The sequence below is a fragment of the Plasmopara halstedii genome (assembly GCF_900000015.1).
Source record: "Plasmopara halstedii genome assembly, contig: Scaffold_3060, whole genome shotgun sequence".
Taxonomy (NCBI): Eukaryota; Oomycota; class Peronosporomycetes; order Peronosporales; family Peronosporaceae; genus Plasmopara; species Plasmopara halstedii.
Genome location: NW_020189964.1, coordinates 922,795 through 940,864, shown reverse-complemented (window position 1 = coordinate 940,864; position 18,070 = coordinate 922,795). Strand labels below are relative to the sequence as shown.

Genomic DNA, 18,070 nt, shown 5'->3' with positions numbered 1-18,070 from the left:
AACAAGAATACGGTACGGGGCTAGGTAGCCAGTAGTTATGCATGTATTTAGATTTTACCGTATATATCTGGTATATTTAGGAAAATCTAAACTTTTAAACTTTGGATAAATAAATAAAAAAAATCAGTTTGGAATTTAAACCGGAGAGTCGATTAGCCCTGGGAAGGCAATAATCACTCTTGTAGTAAGCAGATTGTTGTCCGCTAACTCATACTTGGTTCTTGTAAAGAACGAAAGGTCGGTGACCTAAAGTATCCTTCCTCAAGCGTTTTGCTACGGCAGCCCCGCTGCATATTATATTTTTTTTGGTGCACAGAAGGAAGCCTTCAATTTGAGCGAGCTCTGAGAAGCAGGCGCGGTAAAGTACCGGTGATTTACCCCATGGGTAGTGGCTGTCGTCATAGCTTACGCAGTGTCTTCAAAAAGAAATGAGTGAGAGCTTCAGATAAGTCTATTTCTTAATGGGGGGAGTCAGTACTACAATATCGTTTGCTTATTCCTTATTCATTGAGTTCAATCGTATCAATTGCAATACTTTGGTGCGACTGCAAATAATCAATAAGACCGAGCTATCGGTATTTATGACGATAATGGAACTCCAAAAAGGGGGAATTCGTATCTCACGTGAGCAGCTAGACACGTCAAAAAAGTAAGACAGCTATAGTTAAGTGACTGTTAATATAGATATTTAATGCTAGTCTAGTTCAAACATATATGTATACTTGAATTAATAGAGCAATCCAGATAACAAGTCCTGGTTGTAGCGCACAAAACCAACATCTGTGCGGTTGCCGGCGCAGACTCTTAAAATCAAAGCTGCTTGTAAGCAAAGTACACAGCAACTAATTGCACTCTCCCCAATACATTCATAGTATCTATTCTCGTGAATATTAGAGCCGATATATCGAGAATTAGCCCCAGCCATACTTTCTTCAAAATATACGTCACACTTGAATCAAGAGAAGAGAAGTTCTTAGCTATTTGGGAGGCTGCGGTTTTCGCACCAGGGTGGAGCGAGTGACCTCACCAGCTGTGTTTGTTAACACGAGCTAGTTGAATCAAAGCTTCCTTCATGCGAGGCGCACAACAACCCTTTCGCAGCATGTTCTTCATAGTAAAGTTCGGTATAAATTTTCTTGACCAAATTTTCTTCATAAACCATTTATAGAAATCATATATATCAAATTAGTTAATTCGATTGTATTATACTTGTATGAACTTAAGTCAGCAAGAATAGCTATCTTCATTCCAAGGTTTTAACACTGGAGCAGTGGGCGCCTTTCAAGAAATTAAATTTTGCTTAAGACGGGATTAATCAAAGGTTGAATTTCATAAGCATACTTCTGGATCCCAGCTCACAACACACGGTTTTGTAAGGAGAGATAGTTAACCAATATATGACACAGCGCAGTATGATGCCCTCTACACTTAGTCTTCAATAGTTTCCAATGCCGCAACTTTCGGAGGCTCATGGACGAACAAATTGAGTTGACCAAAAGTTCAGGTCTCAAGACCATGCTATGCTCAGTTGGGCTGAGACTCGCTGGGAGAGCAGTATTGACTTAGTGGTGCAAAACACTAATAAGTCGTCAATCTCCATGAAATCGATGTATCAGCGCTGCGACCAAATACAATAAAGCGATAAACATAACTCCGCCTCTGCTATAATTTCCAAGATCTTTGGTATCAACGTAATCAACGTACATGCTACAGCGCTCCAACACATCGTATATAATACTGTATCGTAGTGTTTGATGTACAAATAGAAAAGATGACATTTGAAAAGCGATAAAATGTATGTGACTTGATATCGAAGCTTTGTAAATTTGCTGGTGTTCAAAAACTTTTTTAAATCAATCTGGAATCGTACTTATTTGCGAAGCCCATCCCTTGGCTCCAAAGATACTCACTCCTAAGACACTTTAAGATTCAAAAGTCACAAGTGTCAATCTAGTCACCTCAATTACACATTGCTTAACATGGTACGCGACTTAAGCTTCTGTCACTGCATTTCGTAGCTATAAAGCACTCATGTGATCCACACAGTCAGGTACAGTCAAAACACAAGCTGAAATCAAAGATATCACGCGCATCGAGCGCATTGGCGCACACTCGCATATCCGCGGCTTGGGCCTCGATGATAGTCTCGAGCCGCGCATGTCCTCTCAAGGTATGGTAGGTCAGACTGAAGCGCGTAAAGCGGCGGGTATTGTGGCCAAGATGATTGAACAGGGTAACATTGCTGGCCGGGCTATCTTGTTGGCCGGAAAGCCCGGCACAGGCAAGACGGCGATTGCTATGGGCATTGCACAGGCGCTAGGAGAAGACACGCCATTTACGACTATTGCGGGTAGTGAGGTCTTTTCACTAGAGATGAGCAAGACAGAAGCTTTGACGCAGGCTTTTCGTCGCTCTATTGGCGTAAGAATAATGGAGGAGACAGAAATTATTGAGGGAGAAGTCGTAGAAATTCAGGTAGACACTCCCACCGGTGGTGTAGGAGACAAAGTTGGTAGACTTACGCTTCGCACAACCGAGATGGAGACTGTGTACGATCTTGGAGCCAAGATGATTGACTCGTTAACCAAGGAAAAGGTTGAAGCTGGTGATGTGATTACCATCAACAAAGAATCAGGCAAGATTTCCAAGCTCGGACGATCGTTTACTCGCTCTCGTGATTATGATGCCATGGGAGCGCAAACTCGTTTTGTGCAATGTCCAGAGGGCGAATTGCAGAAGCGAAAGGAAGTGGTCCACGTGGTGTCACTCCACGAAATTGATGTCATTAACTCACGGTCACAAGGTTTTCTTGCGCTGTTTGCCGGTGATACGGGTGAGATCAAGGACGAAGTCCGTGAACAGATTGACACGAAGGTTGCCGAGTGGCGAGAAGAAGGAAAGGCAGCGATTGTACCAGGTGTGTTATTTATCGATGAAGTTCATATGCTGGACATTGAATGCTTTTCTTGGCTCAACCGTGCGCTTGAAAGCGACATGGCTCCCGTGCTCATAATTGCAACGAACCGTGGCATTACTCGTATTCGCGGTACTAATTACAAGAGTCCACACGGTATTCCTATTGACCTCTTAGACCGACTTATGATCATTCCTACAAAACCGTACAGCGAGTCGGAAATGCGCAAGATTCTCATCATTCGGTGTGAAGAAGAGGACGTAGAAATGACGGAAGAGGCGAAGGACTTGCTTACGCGTATTGCCGTGGAAACATCGCTACGATATGCTATCCAAATGATCATCACGGCTTCACTTGTATGCTCAAAACGCAAGGGTACTGAGGTAGATGTGCCCGATATCAAGCGCGTCTACTCGCTGTTTGCCGACGTTAAGCGTTCCACACAGTTCCTTATGGAATATCAACGCGAGTTCATGTTCCATGAAGTTGATGATGAAGAAGAAAACGAGGATCAGGATATGGAGCAGTAGAAAGAAAGTGCCAGTATGGTCACGCAATGCATGCCCCGCTTCCATGTGCCTTGATTGACCTATAAAAAATGAAATTTCACTTAAAAAATGCAATTTTCTGCATTTCTTATAGTTCCTGAAAGGATTATGTTAGCGATTACTTATTTGAGAAGAAAGAGCGCAAGTCACGCTGTCTAGGCAGCCCGCTTTGCTGTTTGGCCTCCTTTTTTGCCTTGGCAGCGTTTTCCACAGCAATATTTTTTCGTTTCTTCTTTTTCGCAGCTTTCCGCTCGTTTTCGATCTCGTCCGGCGTTAGTTCGACCTCCTGATAAGATTTCTCCGTGACCATATAACCTTGTTCATTGATACGAGTCTTCGAAACGAGTACTTGTCTCTTTGTCGCAATAATAGGCTCCTCTTCAGACTCGTCATCCTCAACTTTAGACAACACACCTTGTTTCCGTCGTACATCTTCATCCGGTTCCTCATCTTGTAGTGCTTTCTTTGCCTCTACTGGCGAAGCATTTAGTTTTCGCTTGACGTTGCGACTCTTTGGCAACGAAGTATTTGATTCTTTGACGGCCGGCAGTTCAGCCTCGTCATCTTCATCATCACTGATTATCCTCTTGTTAGTTACGCGCTTTTTGATAAATACAGGAGCATCTGTTGTCTCATCTTCATCATCGTCAACATCATCATCGTCATCACTATCCACAGTTAGCACGTTACTCATATCCAATTTCGTCACTTTGGGCTGGCTACTTGTCTTGGACCCTCCCTTCCTCACTGAGCCACGCTTTTCAACCGATCCCATCTTTTCACTACGCTTGAAGAACGAAGAAGACGACACCTTGCCGTTTGTTGCTGGCACATTTATGCCATCGAAGGCTGAGATGGTCTCTTCTCCTTGATCCCCAAAGCACTGACGCGTCGTTGCCTCTTTACACTTAATGCTGCTCGCATACAGCGCTTTGGCAGATGTAGACAACGGTTCATGCTTTACTAAGCTACTAAGCACTTTGTTGCGCACCTGGCGCTCTTGAGCATAGCAGACTGTGGCTATGGCGCTCACTTGAGCAGCGACATCTTCTGCAAAATATGACTTGTTGTAGAGCGCATACGTCTGTTTGCAGAATAAGCCATTTCTGTCTGTCTGATTACCTAGCGCAAATGATATGATGCGAGACCTTGGGTCATGCTTGGCTGCCGCCGGTTTTAGACGGTTGTCATCACTGTCGACGGCCACGCGCTCGATCAGCAGCTGCAAAGACTTGACGGTGTCGTTGTTAGCGAGAAAATTATCGAGTGCATCAATACTGACAGAGTTTGAAGTTTCCGATCGAATACCGAGTGTGCGGTACGAAATGAGCTCGCCTGCGTCCAGCACCGCCGAGGAGATCTCTTCGAAGCAGCGTTCCATACCTGCAAAATAGCTTGGTAGAATATGATTGTGTAAAGTTCGCACGTAACCAAAAGCGAACTTATCAACATATATAATTGTGGGGTTCAAAGTCATTACTGCTTTGGCGTTCGGGTGCTATCCTCCCGAGCTTTGGTAAGGGACTGGGCCAGGCGTCATAAGATATGACTTTTACTATATTTATAAATGAAGCTGGTTATGACACACCGGGATCTGGCGTATGACACGTATTTGGCATATCATAGAATTTTCTAAAAGGACATCGTATTTTTGGCTTGGAAAATGCCTTAAACGAACTGCTCAATGCTGTGCGGTTGGATTCTTCGCCCGTTCAAAAGTGAGAAATCCGACCTGACGAGGTAGTGTTAGAGAAGTCAATAGACCACCCGCTGGCAAAGTCTATTGAGCGGTTCTTCATATATTCTAAGCATCGATAGACATCGTCATGTGGTTATAATTCAGAAATGCTTTCTGAACTCAAAAATCCCTTGTCTGGTATTGATCATGCAAAGTTCCGTGATCTTCTTAATGTGTGTGACTGGCTCCTCACTCCAAAACGTTGCAAACTGAGCACAATAAGTGCAGCGGGGCTGCCGTAGCTCTTTGCTTAGAGGAAGCTAAGCTAAAGTCACCGACCTTACGTTCTATATTAGAACCGGTATGAGTGAAGCGGATCGCAATCCGCTAACTCCAAGAGCAACCACAACCTTAACCCAAGGCAACTACACTCTTCTGTTCAAAATCCAACCTGCATTTATCTATTTTATTTGCGGTAGAGCCGCCTATATCTAAAACTCTAGGTTATCCTAATCAAATAGTAAAACCTAATTAAATTGCACAACGACAGGCAGTCCCGCCACGTAGTGGCTCCTTGTTAAGGTGTAGCCATGGTCACACCATCTTGTATTACCCACCCCTTCATACCAGGGTACGTGTAGCCCCGTTTCAGTAAGTATTGATAACGAAGGAAATGATTTTCCCTTATCGCATCCTCGCAGGCTCTCTGGGCAGCACAGGAGGAACAGCAACGTTTTCATTGATGAGCTCAGCTTGAAAAAAAGCAAGGTCATTCAAAAGCTATTGCACGTACTACAACGACATATTATTAACGAGCTTCTGGCTTAGCAGCAATGAATTGTGCGAATTGTCGAAAGCAACCATTTTGATTTAGAGGTGTTGTCAGAAATATTTATTACCAGGTAATATTTATTACCAGGTTGCGAATCTTGGTTCGTCGTTAGGAAATCACCAACTCTGGAGTTTGCAGTGTGGCCAAAACAAAATTACATGCTTTAAACAATGGGCACAATACAGCAGCTGTAATCCACCAGGATGCGGAAGGAGCTTGATCAGGACGCTTGAGCTGAATGTAATCAATTAGTGGCAGCTTCGTATAGCACCCACTGGAGCATAGTTTCAAACGCACGCCACCGAGTTGTATCCTTTCGACAGTTACTCTTCAATAAATTTGCCTGGACTTAAAGATGCACTAGAAATGCATGCGCGACATCGAATAGGCTGCTTACATTTTAGCGCTTTCTGTGGTTAATTTGGTGAAGAGCACATAGACCCGAAGGACGTTGCGTAATGCAACTTTTGAATCGAGTGATAACACTAGAATATCGTCCGATCATCATGTATTCACTGACGGAGGGCTATTTGTCATGCCCATCGGTTAGCAGAACATCCAGCAATCGAATATTGTGATTGAATTTGTTTTCAAATGACGATAAGGGACAAAAGGGGGGTGTAGATTATATCGTACTCACAAAACGCTCACTAGAATGCGAACATACATCAAGGGCACTCCGAAATGTGTGCTGCAATCAGCATCAATCGAGAAAAGCCATATTTTACTGCCGACCAATCGAATATATATAAGCTGGGCTGTCCTTTCGTAAAACCGCTCGCTTCATCAAAATTCATCGCAATTGCATGAAGAACAACAAGCTTAATGGATTCAACAAGCTCACGATGAGACAATTTGTCCGGATACTTGTGGCGTGAATCATAAACCCGTTATCCAACATTCTCCAAGATGGAATCGTAATGTTTGCGTAATTACGACGTCGTAGAATCCTTAAGAGTATCCCGGAAAATATTCCAAAGCAGTCACTTTGGTATCTGGCTCAGATGATTTTCAGTGGGTAATATAACAAGTCGGCGATTATCATCTTACCCGATACCGACAGAGAAAAATAATGCTTCCATAGCCATATGTTGTGGTGCTGACGATAAAGAATGGGATGTAAAGAACGTGTCCAGATCATGACATTCTCTATGATGCGTCGCTAAGTATTGGATTTCTCACGAGTTTTACGTCCTTGGCAGACACTATATAAACATTACGCTAGGCCCACAGCTCTTTTCAGGTCACGGATGGTGACCCCAAAAGCATGCTCAGTTTCATTTTGCTTCTTGAAAGGGATGACCCGCTTCGGAGATGCTCCCATAAACCACGACAAGAAGAGCAAATCGAAGTGGTCTAATAGACGGCCCGCCGATCTGAAATACTGATTGTGCCTCAGATACTGTATAACACACCAGATCATTTGACCGTCTGGTGATGCTGGTGCTAAGACTTCCTAATGTATGTAGACTATGTTGACAGTATATTCGCTCATTTCTGTCAGATTAGATATGTAAGGGATGACCCGCTTCGGAGATGCTCACATAAAACACGAATAGAAGAGCAAATTGAAGTGGTTTAATGGACGGTCCGCCGATCTGGATTATGCCTCAGATGCTTTATAACAGACCAGATCATTTGACCGTCTGGTGATGCTGGTTCTTAGACTTCGACTATGTCGACGGTATATTTGATCATTTCTGTAAGATTAGATATGGACACTCGTATTAATCACTGACGAGCTGTTTTCGAGTGTATGCGTCATAATAGGCTATGCAACAGAGTAGGAAATGTGCCTTTGGCGTTGAAGACATCTTGTTGTCAGAGCGCATGAGATCCGTTCAGATCCCCCGAAAATCCAGCTCAAAGTAGATTGACCACTGCCTGATCAAAAACATATTTTTGACATTTGGAAGAGGCCGCTGCTTCAAACAGTCCTTGAAACACGACACACACGCTTGTGCGACGAGAAAGCGAGTTCTGGCGTGGAGGGAGAAGGATAGTCCAGACTTGGAGGGAAGAAGAACGACTAAGGCCTTTCAGGCTGCTTTGCAACTAAATTAAATAGCTCTCTAGCTTCCATGCAAAACACCCCCAGGGTTACGAAGAGCTTACTGATAAAATGCTGTGTTTTTGATTTGTGCAATTTAAAATACGCTAAACTTTAAAACTCAACTTGAACTCCTACAAGATGTTGGGTGTGCAAAGCTTGAGCTTCAAAAAGCTTGAACTTCCAAGCTCGTGGAAAGTGTTCAGTAGAAGTGACTGGTCTACGCCTCCCACTTTTAGAGACAGAGACAGGTTGGTCTCGTCACCAGTGCAAATTATGAAGTAGGATTCAGCATTCTGTGTTACAGAATGCTGGTGACTTCATATAAGTTGTCATATTTGCGTTTGGGAACACCATAATCTAATCTTTTTTATCAATCCCACCGAGCATACAGTAGATACATAGATGTACCTTCATGTAGTGTCTAATTGTAGCTCATTACAATAGTGGTTCGGTACTTACACAAGTGTGGTGTAAATGATGCTAACGCGGCACACCAGTCATGATTCAAAAGGATTATCAATTTTTTTGGATGATTATAGAAGCGGCAAAATTATTGATTCCTCAGCAAAGCCTGTGACGTGCGCTTTTGGATTTGGACGACGATTTCCTGTCGATTGTGATTCGTCATTTTTACCACAAAAGTACCCTGCTTCAAATTGATGCTGATTGGCAAACGTGCGTTCTCACATTTAAGTATTGTTTGTTTAAATGTGCAGATAGCGGCTTAGGGCTGCTTGCCCAACAGTATACCTTTCCAGACCAAGGTACATCTACTAGGCTCGTAGCCAAGATAGTATAGATCTCGCAATATCGCAAATTGCAACATTGCCACTACAGTTTGCTAAGAGAATGGCGAAATACTAACTTTCATTCTACGCGACAATGTAAAAGTTAAGCAGTCTCGATATGGTGACAGACGTGCTTCCACGTCGCCCGAGTTAAGAGTTATTGCATAGCGCAATCGGATCGACAATGCATCCTTACGCCATACGAATCAGGCGCAACCAGTAGGTTTCTATTCGATAGCTCTGTAAAGCAAGGTTCTCTAGCTTGATTTCGTTTACTGCAATCATTTGCTTATATACACCACTACCTCCTATCTCATGGCTTGCTGTATCAAAGCATATATTCGCTTGACTTCTAGGAGTGGTTGTATCCGATGTTGAGATCTTTAATACAAAAAGGATGTGTACGAGGAACACGTTAGACTTCTCGAGTCGGAGATAAAGCTGTGGATATTTGAGATGTACAGGTGGCTTAAATATAAAACCCAGTAAACGCTTGCATGCTTACGTTTGAATCATGTCAATGTGTGAAGCTCATGCCGAATGCTCCAACGTCATTGGTCAGCCTGCTTTTGACAGATAGCTGCGTGGGTTTCGATGTTGATTTTATTAAGCCTTCTCAGCAATGTCGATCATAATCATTATGATTTGCCGAATGAGGAGCGTAGTGTTTTAGGTAAAGATGTGTTACAGGAAGACAGAACCTCTGTAGCTAAGCTACCTTCTGCTCCAATGCAGCTTTTTGGTGCTGAGTTGGGTGGGTTCCTTGAGATAATCCATCCAACAGTGAGCCCCCTCTGAGGGGAGGCGGTAGGATGACGAGTACTTTGTATATTTGTGAATACTGGAAGATCGAGACCCCACTGATGTAATATTAATTTGGCATCAGCGACGCTCATTATGTGACACACCCTCTACCATTGCTTACTTCTATTAAGCGGTCTGAGGGCGCATCGCGCTCCACTTCGAAGTGACCATTACTTATTCTAGGCTCAAGATTTTCTCTACAACGAGGGCAGCAGACTTATGTATATGGACATCGCTTTTTATATTTGTTTGGGCTAGATGAGAGATCGAGTAATTTGACACCGCGCCTTGAGCTTCACACAGTCAAGCATTGACTGACATTTCAGCTAGTCGCCTATGAAACTGCAAATAGAACGGCAACGAGCCCTTTTCAAATCCAAAGAACACATTAAGTCATTACGTCCTCGGTACAGCCACCCAACCCCAGTACAATTTCAGCAGCAGCGACTGACGTCGCCGCAGCTGATCTTGCCGTCCGAGAAACCACTGAGAGGCTGTGCTTTGTTGGGTCAAATATTACTCACGATGTAAGCACATACGTTGGAATCGTGCGCTTCACCAAGAAGCGAAACTGAGAGCTCGGAAGAGAGTAATGATTCAGTTTGCTGATTACAGAGTAACAAAAAATATAATTATATATGATATATCAGCCAATCTAAGATCAAAACGTTTTTCTAGACTTAGGAAGCTGAGGCTAACAGCTCACGTGTCTCGCGGAAGTCTTCGTTACGAAGTTACATCGCCCTAATCAGTACCAGTGCTTTTATCGAACTAAATTTGTAGAAATGAATGTGTAATGAGTAAGTTTATTTGAATACATCTACGCGAGCGCGTACAGCTCCCTTCAAGACATCATGCTTATCCCGAATGCAGAGATTTGCTGTACGTGTTTTAAAAAAATCAAAACTGAGCTAAGTATCTATGAAGGCCTGAGGTCTTCGATTATAGCTGGTTTTCTACCGACTCACGTCCTGATATTGGATCTTTGCTTCGTTCGGCTTGTGAGGAGTGCCACTTTTGTGGATCTTGCCGGTCTACAATCGAAATGGATTGGTACCCTTGATCGACTTGTATTCTCTTCTCCTACACTATAAAATATCATGCACCTGCAGCTTTGAATCCTTTGCCCTCGTTTTTTTCCTGAGGATTCATTTTCCCTTCCAAGACGATAGCTTTATAATCCTTTACTCCATGTACCACCAACTGCAAAGCTAGGCGATGTATTAATCGTCTCGTGCCGCACTTCCTTACGGCCCGTCAACAACAAAATATATCGCCGTCCAGTCAGTAGTCCCTGTCTTCCAGCTGAGAAATAATTGCATCTTCTGCTAGTATATCGAATTAAATGTTTTGGATACTGCATTTAAATTTTTCCATACGACAACAGCTCAATACCGCTGCGAGGACGGTAGATTCTTGGATGCATCTATGACGGGGTATGCAGCGGCGCTGCCGTAGCTCTTTGCTTAAAGGTAGCTAAGCTAAGGTCACCGACCTTACGTTCTATACTAGAGTCAGTAAGAGTGTAGCGGATCGCAATCCGCTACCTTCAAGAGTACCCAAAACCTTAACCCAAGGTAATTGTACTCTTTCGTTCAGAATTGAAGCTGTATCTGTCTATTTTAACTGCGGTAGAGCGACTATATCTTAACCTGTAGGTTTTCCTGATTAAATAGTAAAACCTTATTAATATGCATAACTACAGGCAGTTCCGCCACGTAGTGGCTTCTTGTTACGGTGTGGCCACACCATTGTAATGACACCGACCTGTGTAAACCACACATTTGAACGGGCACACCATATTGTGTGACCCATCCTTTTATACCTGGGCACGTGTAACCCCCGTTAGATTCCCCCCATTAAAATTTTAGGTACCCACAATTCACATTTAACTGTCGCCTCGTACGAGGATCGCGTTTCTAGCACACCCTTACGTCCCCAGGGCCTTCTTCACGCATTCTCTGCTCAACGAGCCCTGTGTCTCTGACACGAAAAACACCCAGCCTCGCAGGTTTCGAGAGCACCCGCGGGCAGAGCCCTTCTTCATCCTCAACATGCGTGGTAACTGCGGACAGTACATCCACGGCTTCTAGGAAAGCGCATCTCAAGCTCTCGGAAACCGTGCACTGTTCACCGCACCCGCCACGAGCGTCGGAGTCCTCGTCGAGGATTTGAAGGAAGTCGACTACGAGACGAATACTCCGTTCCCAGGTGAGATGCGCCAACGGCGCGACGTAAGCCCTGCTCGAACCTTGCGGACACCGTGTCTGTTTCCCCCCTCTCGTCTTCCGGGAGAAGTGTTATTATTACCAATCGCCTTGACGAGGCACAGGAGCAGCACTTGGAGGCTGCCCACATGGCGGCTCTCATGCGCTCGCAACCACGGTCGGTTCTCAACCCTCATGTAGAATACGACTTTCGCACGGTGATATCCGCAACTGAAGCGAAAGACGCGACCACTCGATAGTTAGGTATCTATGTAGTCGGGCCCCCGGCCACTACACAAGCTGAGCTTGACCGGCGAAAAGCTCTCCGAGCTCGTTTCTTGGTACTCTAAGAAATGCCAGTGGATAGGTACCGCACTCAACTTTGCGATCAAAGTACAAGATGCTCCTGGTCCCGCAATGCGAGCGATCTCAGTGGTGCTCGCCCCTAGCGAAACTGCTCCAGGTGATGAAGATGGGTGCAGCGGCACCGAAAAATTTCCTCGCTGTCCAACTTACAGCGGAGCCACAAGGAGATGGGCGTGCTCCTGAAACGCCATCTTCGGTTCGAGTTTGCCAAACTCAAGGCGCAACGCCGCCTTCCTTCGTATTGTTGTCCTGCGACGCATGGATTAAACCATCATGCTCCCGCGAGCTCAGTGGTCTCTCGCACAGGTGAGTCTACGATTCGACCGCAGAGCTCGGGGCCATTGCTTGAGCTCAGCTCATGGCCCTTCGGCTTCCCGGTCTACTGCCAAGAAGCGCGAGACGTACGACGATGCGGAGCGTCATGATCCCTCTGATCATAAGTATGCACAACATCTGGGCAGTCTTGCTGAAGTGACACATCAAACACCCATGAGTGCTCGGAGTTTGGGTATTCCCGCCACTTTACAAGACATTGGGTTTGACCCTGTCGACGACATCGACCCAGAAGGCGTTCCACGTGATAGTGGAAGCCACCGTTCTCATCAAGATAAATCGGCGGCGAGCGATGACAACTTGGTCGATCGACGTCCGATGTCTCGCGATGCTCTCCAATCTTTGTTGGACAAAGTTCGTCGTTATCGGCACCCCCCTGAGCATGTTGCCGATGTCATCAACCGCTGTGCAAAAGACCTCGAGAGCCTGGAGCACTCTGTGCACCAACTGCCTCATGTTAAAGTCTTTCGCGCTCTGTCGGAGCGGCTTCTAACCATCGCGCAGACGAATACGTCACTTCGTGCGATGATGGATAGCCTTGCGCCGTTGAAACGGAGATCGGTGCACTCCGTGCATAGAACCAGTTACTGGTTCAGCTTCTGGGTGGCCGAGCGCCTTTGGGTGCCGCCCTGGCGCCAATGATTCCGCGCTTACTTGCGCCTAATCCGGGTACGGCTTACGAAAACCCACATAAAGACCGGTTGGGTGCGCATCTGTTTCGGAAGGTTTAGCGTATGCACGAGGCCCCGCTTGGCCACGACCATAAAAGGTCCGATAAACCGTGGACGGAGCTTTGTCATTAGGACAGCAGAAACTGCAGGTGTTTCAGGCAAAAATTAAAACCAGGTCTCCGACCTAAAAGTTTTCAGCATCTCTTCTGCTTCTTCCGTCTGCACATTCTTTCTGCATGTATTGGCTTTCAGCCATCGCATCGCGAACGTGTCGTAAGACTTTCAGTCTGGTAGACAGGAATCATCGACTTCTTTACGGGCAGTAAGGGGGCTGACATCAGCTGGCCGCTCCGCTATTCCTACCCTACCAAGCCCTGAGTGATGGGATAGCGGCATCAGCGGGATCGAGGATAAACGAGCCTGTTCACGTAGAGCGGCGCTTAGCCGTTAGATGTATGCACTGCATTATTTAGAGAAAACTCCACAAGTGGCGGCATATCGCTCCAGTGCCTCGCCGTCGCAGCGCAGACGCTGCAAAAGAGATCTTCAACAACGTAATTCACGCGCTCGGTTTTACCATCGGTCTGCGGATGGTCCGCTGTCGACATAGTCAACTTGGTGTCCAGCACCCTGATAATTGGCGACGAAAACTTCCCAGTGAAGCGTGGGTCTCTATCAGAGACAATTAATCCGGGAGTCAATGTTATCGAAAAACACGATCAATAAACAGCGTTGCTGTACCAACATCGTCGATGGTCTCCGGCACCGCCGCAAGATAAGCCATCATACTCAAAGGGTCGACAAAGACCACAATACCCCTGTTGCCCGTCGAGTCCTGCTCCTTGGGTAGGGGCCTCTGGCGTGTCACAGTATTTGGTTCCTGGAACCAGTTTGATCTCACGATGCTCACCACGGTCCGGAGGTAGGACCGACGGGTCTTCGGAGACGACGTCTTGAATTGTCTTTACCAAAGGAATGTACGGATCCGAGGGATTCTTTAGGATCGAAATCCCCTTGTGCGTTCAGCACCCCTTGATGTCATCCAGGACAGCTTCATTCAGAAGCGACGACAAATTGATCTCCTCTTCAGGTCGTATAATGACCGCCTCGGCTAAGTCGCCTGCCTTCGAACTCTTCGAAGGACATTTAAATCAGCTGAAGGAGAGCATCCACCGCAGGAATAGCCTCAAGGGTGACGTTGCCGTCTTCCTCCACCGCCATACCGTTGACGAGGGTTTATAGCTGTGCGCTATCGTCTACGGTAGACACGTCCTGGGTCAGGGTCGACGCCCGGCGTCTTGCAGCTAGCATACGGCATCGCTGTTGCCTATGCACAGAGGTTCTATGTCTCGGCAAGACCAGTGGGAACACGCACTCAACGTCGACCGGTCTTAGCCTCATTTCCTGCTCCATTGGAGACCTGATTTCGTAATAAAACATATGACGAAGAGCATCTAGCTAAGCAGTCTTCTTCCAGTGAACACATGCCACTTCACGTGCATCTGAAGGGCCTTACCCAAGATGTCTCGGACCTCGTTCGACCATGCCAATCGCGGCATGCAGCAACTGCTTCATCGCTCAGTGACTTACGTGCCACTCCATGCTCATCTGAATGGCCTTGCTTTAGATGCTTCAACCCCGTCCACCATCAGTGATTACGTGCCATTACTAGAGCCTCGGCCTCGTACCTTGGCCTTTTGCCGATCAAATCACGCATGGAAATCAGCAACTGCTCCGATTCTTGACCAGCACTCAGTGGGTTACGTGCCAATTCACGTTCAGCCCGCGAGCCATGCTCGGGACTCCTGTCCGATACACGTTCGAAGCTCGACAACTCGAATACTCCGTTCTCCAGTACGTTGACTGTTCCAGTCCAGTGGCCGCGCCAATAGCGCTTCTGCTTTCAAGCAGTGGTGATGACTCACCAAATCTCCACCAAGGGAGGTTCGCGTAGCGCCCAAATCCTTCGACCTTCAATCGATCTATGGCTCATGGTGTTCCAACCATCATACCTTGTATCAAAATCTAAGACTAGACAGCGCTCCAAGCAATCAAAGTCAAGGAGCTTGACCCCGAGGTCCACAGGGACCCTCGGCAATGTAACACAAGTCTCCGTCGCTAAGCGAACAGTGACGATGTCACTCAACCGGTCTTCCAGCGCCTCAGCATACAGCTGACATTCTTCTATCGTAGAGCGCTGAACATAATTGCTCGATATCCCGGAGTCGATAATGACGTCCCTTCACGGACACTTACACGACCAGCATGCCCGGCTTGCATTCACGTTCCGTGTTCAAGAGCACGGAGCTCTTCGGGGCTGGGCCCTGCTGATATCTACCTCTTTGAAAGTCACCATAACTCAGTTCTTCCCCAGAAGGGCGCCCCGCGCCTACAGGGCGCTATCATTTCCCCGCGACAAAACAGAAAACTTATAATAAGCGGGTCGTCAGTTCGATGATCATTAATGTGCCCTGCGCAGGGGACAACCAGTCCGAAGGTGACAGGTGACTCTAGAGACAATAAAGCGGCGGGTGTTCGAGCAGTGCCTGGCAGCTCGGAGCTCTCCCTCCTCTTTTTCAACATAAAGGATCAATCGGCTCGGGCCCGTCCGACGAGTTATTAGAGTGTTATTTCCAAGCATGTCGTGCCGACTTAAAGTTTATTTCGGCATTTAATGCCATATCCAATGCTTCTTCAAAATATGACGGATCCGCACAGAAGACTACCATTTCGGCCATGCCAGTTCAAAGGTCATCCGTTAAGACGGTCACTGAGACCGCCTCGGGGTAGGGATCGGCTGCCATACCGGAATGAGAGAACGCAACTCTTGGACAATGTCCACCAACTCCTTCTTGCCCTGTCGGGCAGCAAGGAAACGCGACCACACGCGATATGACTGGTTATGCAGCAAGAACACTCGTGAAAGCTGCAGCTTCGGCTCTTTCCAGGAGGAAACGCCGCTTCGACCGAAGTGCCGCACATCAGTGCCCATTCTCGCGCTCGACCCCGAGCTTGGAGGTAGCTAGCGCCACGCTGTTGCTCGGTCTGGAGCATGACAAACGTCACAGCCATCTAGGTCTCTCTCACACAGAGCAGGAAACTCTCTCCATCCTTGCGCTCAAAGGTCTTTACGCTCATCATGAGCGGCCTGGGTTGGGAGGAGTCATCCATCGCCGACGGTGGCGTCATCGTCGCCGTCGACGCCGGCATCTTCCGCTCTAGGTGCTCCTGCAGAGCATTTCTATAGCTCGAAAACGCTTCTAGGCGCGCGCTGGTCACTTCGGGTCCATGTGTAGCGAGGTGTTGCATAACCTCAGGGCCAAGCAGAGACACTAGATTGTTATGCCCGTTCTGCATGCTCTAGGACAAATAGGAGAGCTGCTCCATCCTCACATAGAATCAGTCGTAACGACTCGGTGTGGATTGACTACAAGTTCTACCAAGTGTAGTGGGGGCTGCCGTTGCTCTTTTGCTCGGAGGAACCTAAGCAAAGGTCGCCGACCTTCGTTCTATACTTAGAACCAGTACGAGTGGAGCGGATTGCAAACCGCTTACTGCAAGAGTGACCAAAACCTTAACCCAAGGCAAATAAACTCTTTCGTTCTGAATGAAAATTGTATTTATTTGCGGCAGAGTCGCTTATATCTCAATCTATAAATTTGCCTAATTAAATAGTAAGACCTAAGTAGAATACAAAACTACTGGTAGTCCAGCCACGTAGTGGCTTCTTGTAAACGTGTAGCCACACCATCTTGTGTTATCCACACCTTCATCCCAGGGCGCGTGTAACCTCGTTTCATTAATTTTTAGACGACATTGGTCGCGGGGGTCCGCACCACCTAACCAGATGTATCGGCAGCTGTCGATGATTTTGTTTGCCCTTAGAAGGAGGTTTTTGTCCAGGAGTTACGAAATCTGATTGCTTAACGCGTCTGACCCTTTCCCTTGGCGGTAAACGATACCATTTTCACGGCGGGTCTTCGAAGGGTGCGCTTCGTACCAAAACCTTTGCATTCACCCTGCCTATTTTAAAGAGTCGGCGAACGCCGCATAAAACGCGGTGTTCAGCCTCCATGCGGCTAGAAAAAATCGGGAGATATCTATGAGCGCAGATAAAAGAATAAACGTTAGCCATGCTAAGACGGTCGCAAGAGATCACTTGGCTGCTATGCATATCACTGGTGCTCAAAATAATGTTTTTAGTGAATATATAAATAGTTGTGCCTTGTGTGCATCCTTCGCTCCTGGCTGAGAGGTACAAAAGGTCAGGATCAAACCCGTTTAATTATTGACGATCTCATCACGAAGAAACTTCGAGTCCAGGTAGGTTCGTGTGGCGTTTTATAATGCACTGGCCTTTACAGTAATTTGTGATAAGCGTGTTAACTATAGATGTGGGGATTACTGCCCAGGCTTGTTGATTATCGAGATGAACACTTAAGACTTCGTAAAGGAGATTCGTGCTATTATATAATAATCGCAAATTAGCAAAAACTGTAGAAAGTAGGAAGTGATGTTGAAGATAAAGATACAATATTCTTGCGTCTAGCGGCGGGGACACTAGTAAATGAGAAAAAGGTTATGTCAAGCCCGAATCGAGGTTTGAGAACTTCCACAGCGTGACTTTGTCTTGTATCCAGTGAAGAGTTTAGAATTGACCTTACAATATTTAATAAGGAATATATGATTTAGCTGGAATATCACGGTCCACGGGTCAACCAAAATTCAAAAACTATAAGTGCAACATTACTCACTTCGGCAAATCTTTAATAAGTCACGAGGCAATATCCTTCAAGAATCAGATGTACTTGTCATGGGCACGAAGCTGCGACAGATTCTGTCGCTGTCTTCATAGGGTATATGTGGTGGGACAGGT

General features: G+C 46.3%; 4 protein-coding genes across 4 annotated transcripts; 3 read left to right on the top strand and 1 right to left on the bottom strand.

Moving 5' to 3' along the window:
- Nucleotides 1–1,979: 1,979 nt before the first annotated feature.
- Nucleotides 1,980–3,444, top strand: PHALS_06708 (-like 2; the record flags this gene model as incomplete). The annotated part of the gene is made up of 2 exons (XM_024720046.1): nt 1,980–1,982; nt 2,047–3,444. The coding sequence occupies 2 exons, from the start codon at nt 1,980–1,982 to the stop codon at nt 3,442–3,444; spliced, it is 1,401 nt and encodes a 466-aa protein (XP_024585284.1).
- A 136-nt stretch (nt 3,445–3,580) lies between these two features.
- PHALS_06707 (DNA polymerase subunit Cdc27) lies at nt 3,581–4,843 on the bottom strand (the record flags this gene model as incomplete). Its single annotated transcript, XM_024720044.1, has 2 exons — nt 3,581–4,063; nt 4,148–4,843. The coding sequence occupies 2 exons, from the start codon at nt 4,841–4,843 to the stop codon at nt 3,581–3,583; spliced, it is 1,179 nt and encodes a 392-aa protein (XP_024585283.1).
- A 3,659-nt stretch (nt 4,844–8,502) lies between these two features.
- PHALS_06706 (uncharacterized protein) lies at nt 8,503–8,824 on the top strand (the record flags this gene model as incomplete). The annotated part of the gene is made up of 2 exons (XM_024720043.1): nt 8,503–8,666; nt 8,746–8,824. 2 exons carry the CDS (start codon nt 8,503–8,505, stop codon nt 8,822–8,824), a joined length of 243 nt encoding a protein of 80 aa, XP_024585282.1.
- Nucleotides 8,825–10,471: 1,647 nt separating this feature from the next.
- On the top strand, nt 10,472–10,711 carry PHALS_06705 (uncharacterized protein; the record flags this gene model as incomplete). The annotated part of the gene is made up of 2 exons (XM_024720042.1): nt 10,472–10,499; nt 10,566–10,711. 2 exons carry the CDS (start codon nt 10,472–10,474, stop codon nt 10,709–10,711), a joined length of 174 nt encoding a protein of 57 aa, XP_024585281.1.
- Between the last annotated feature and the right edge of the window lie 7,359 nt (nt 10,712–18,070).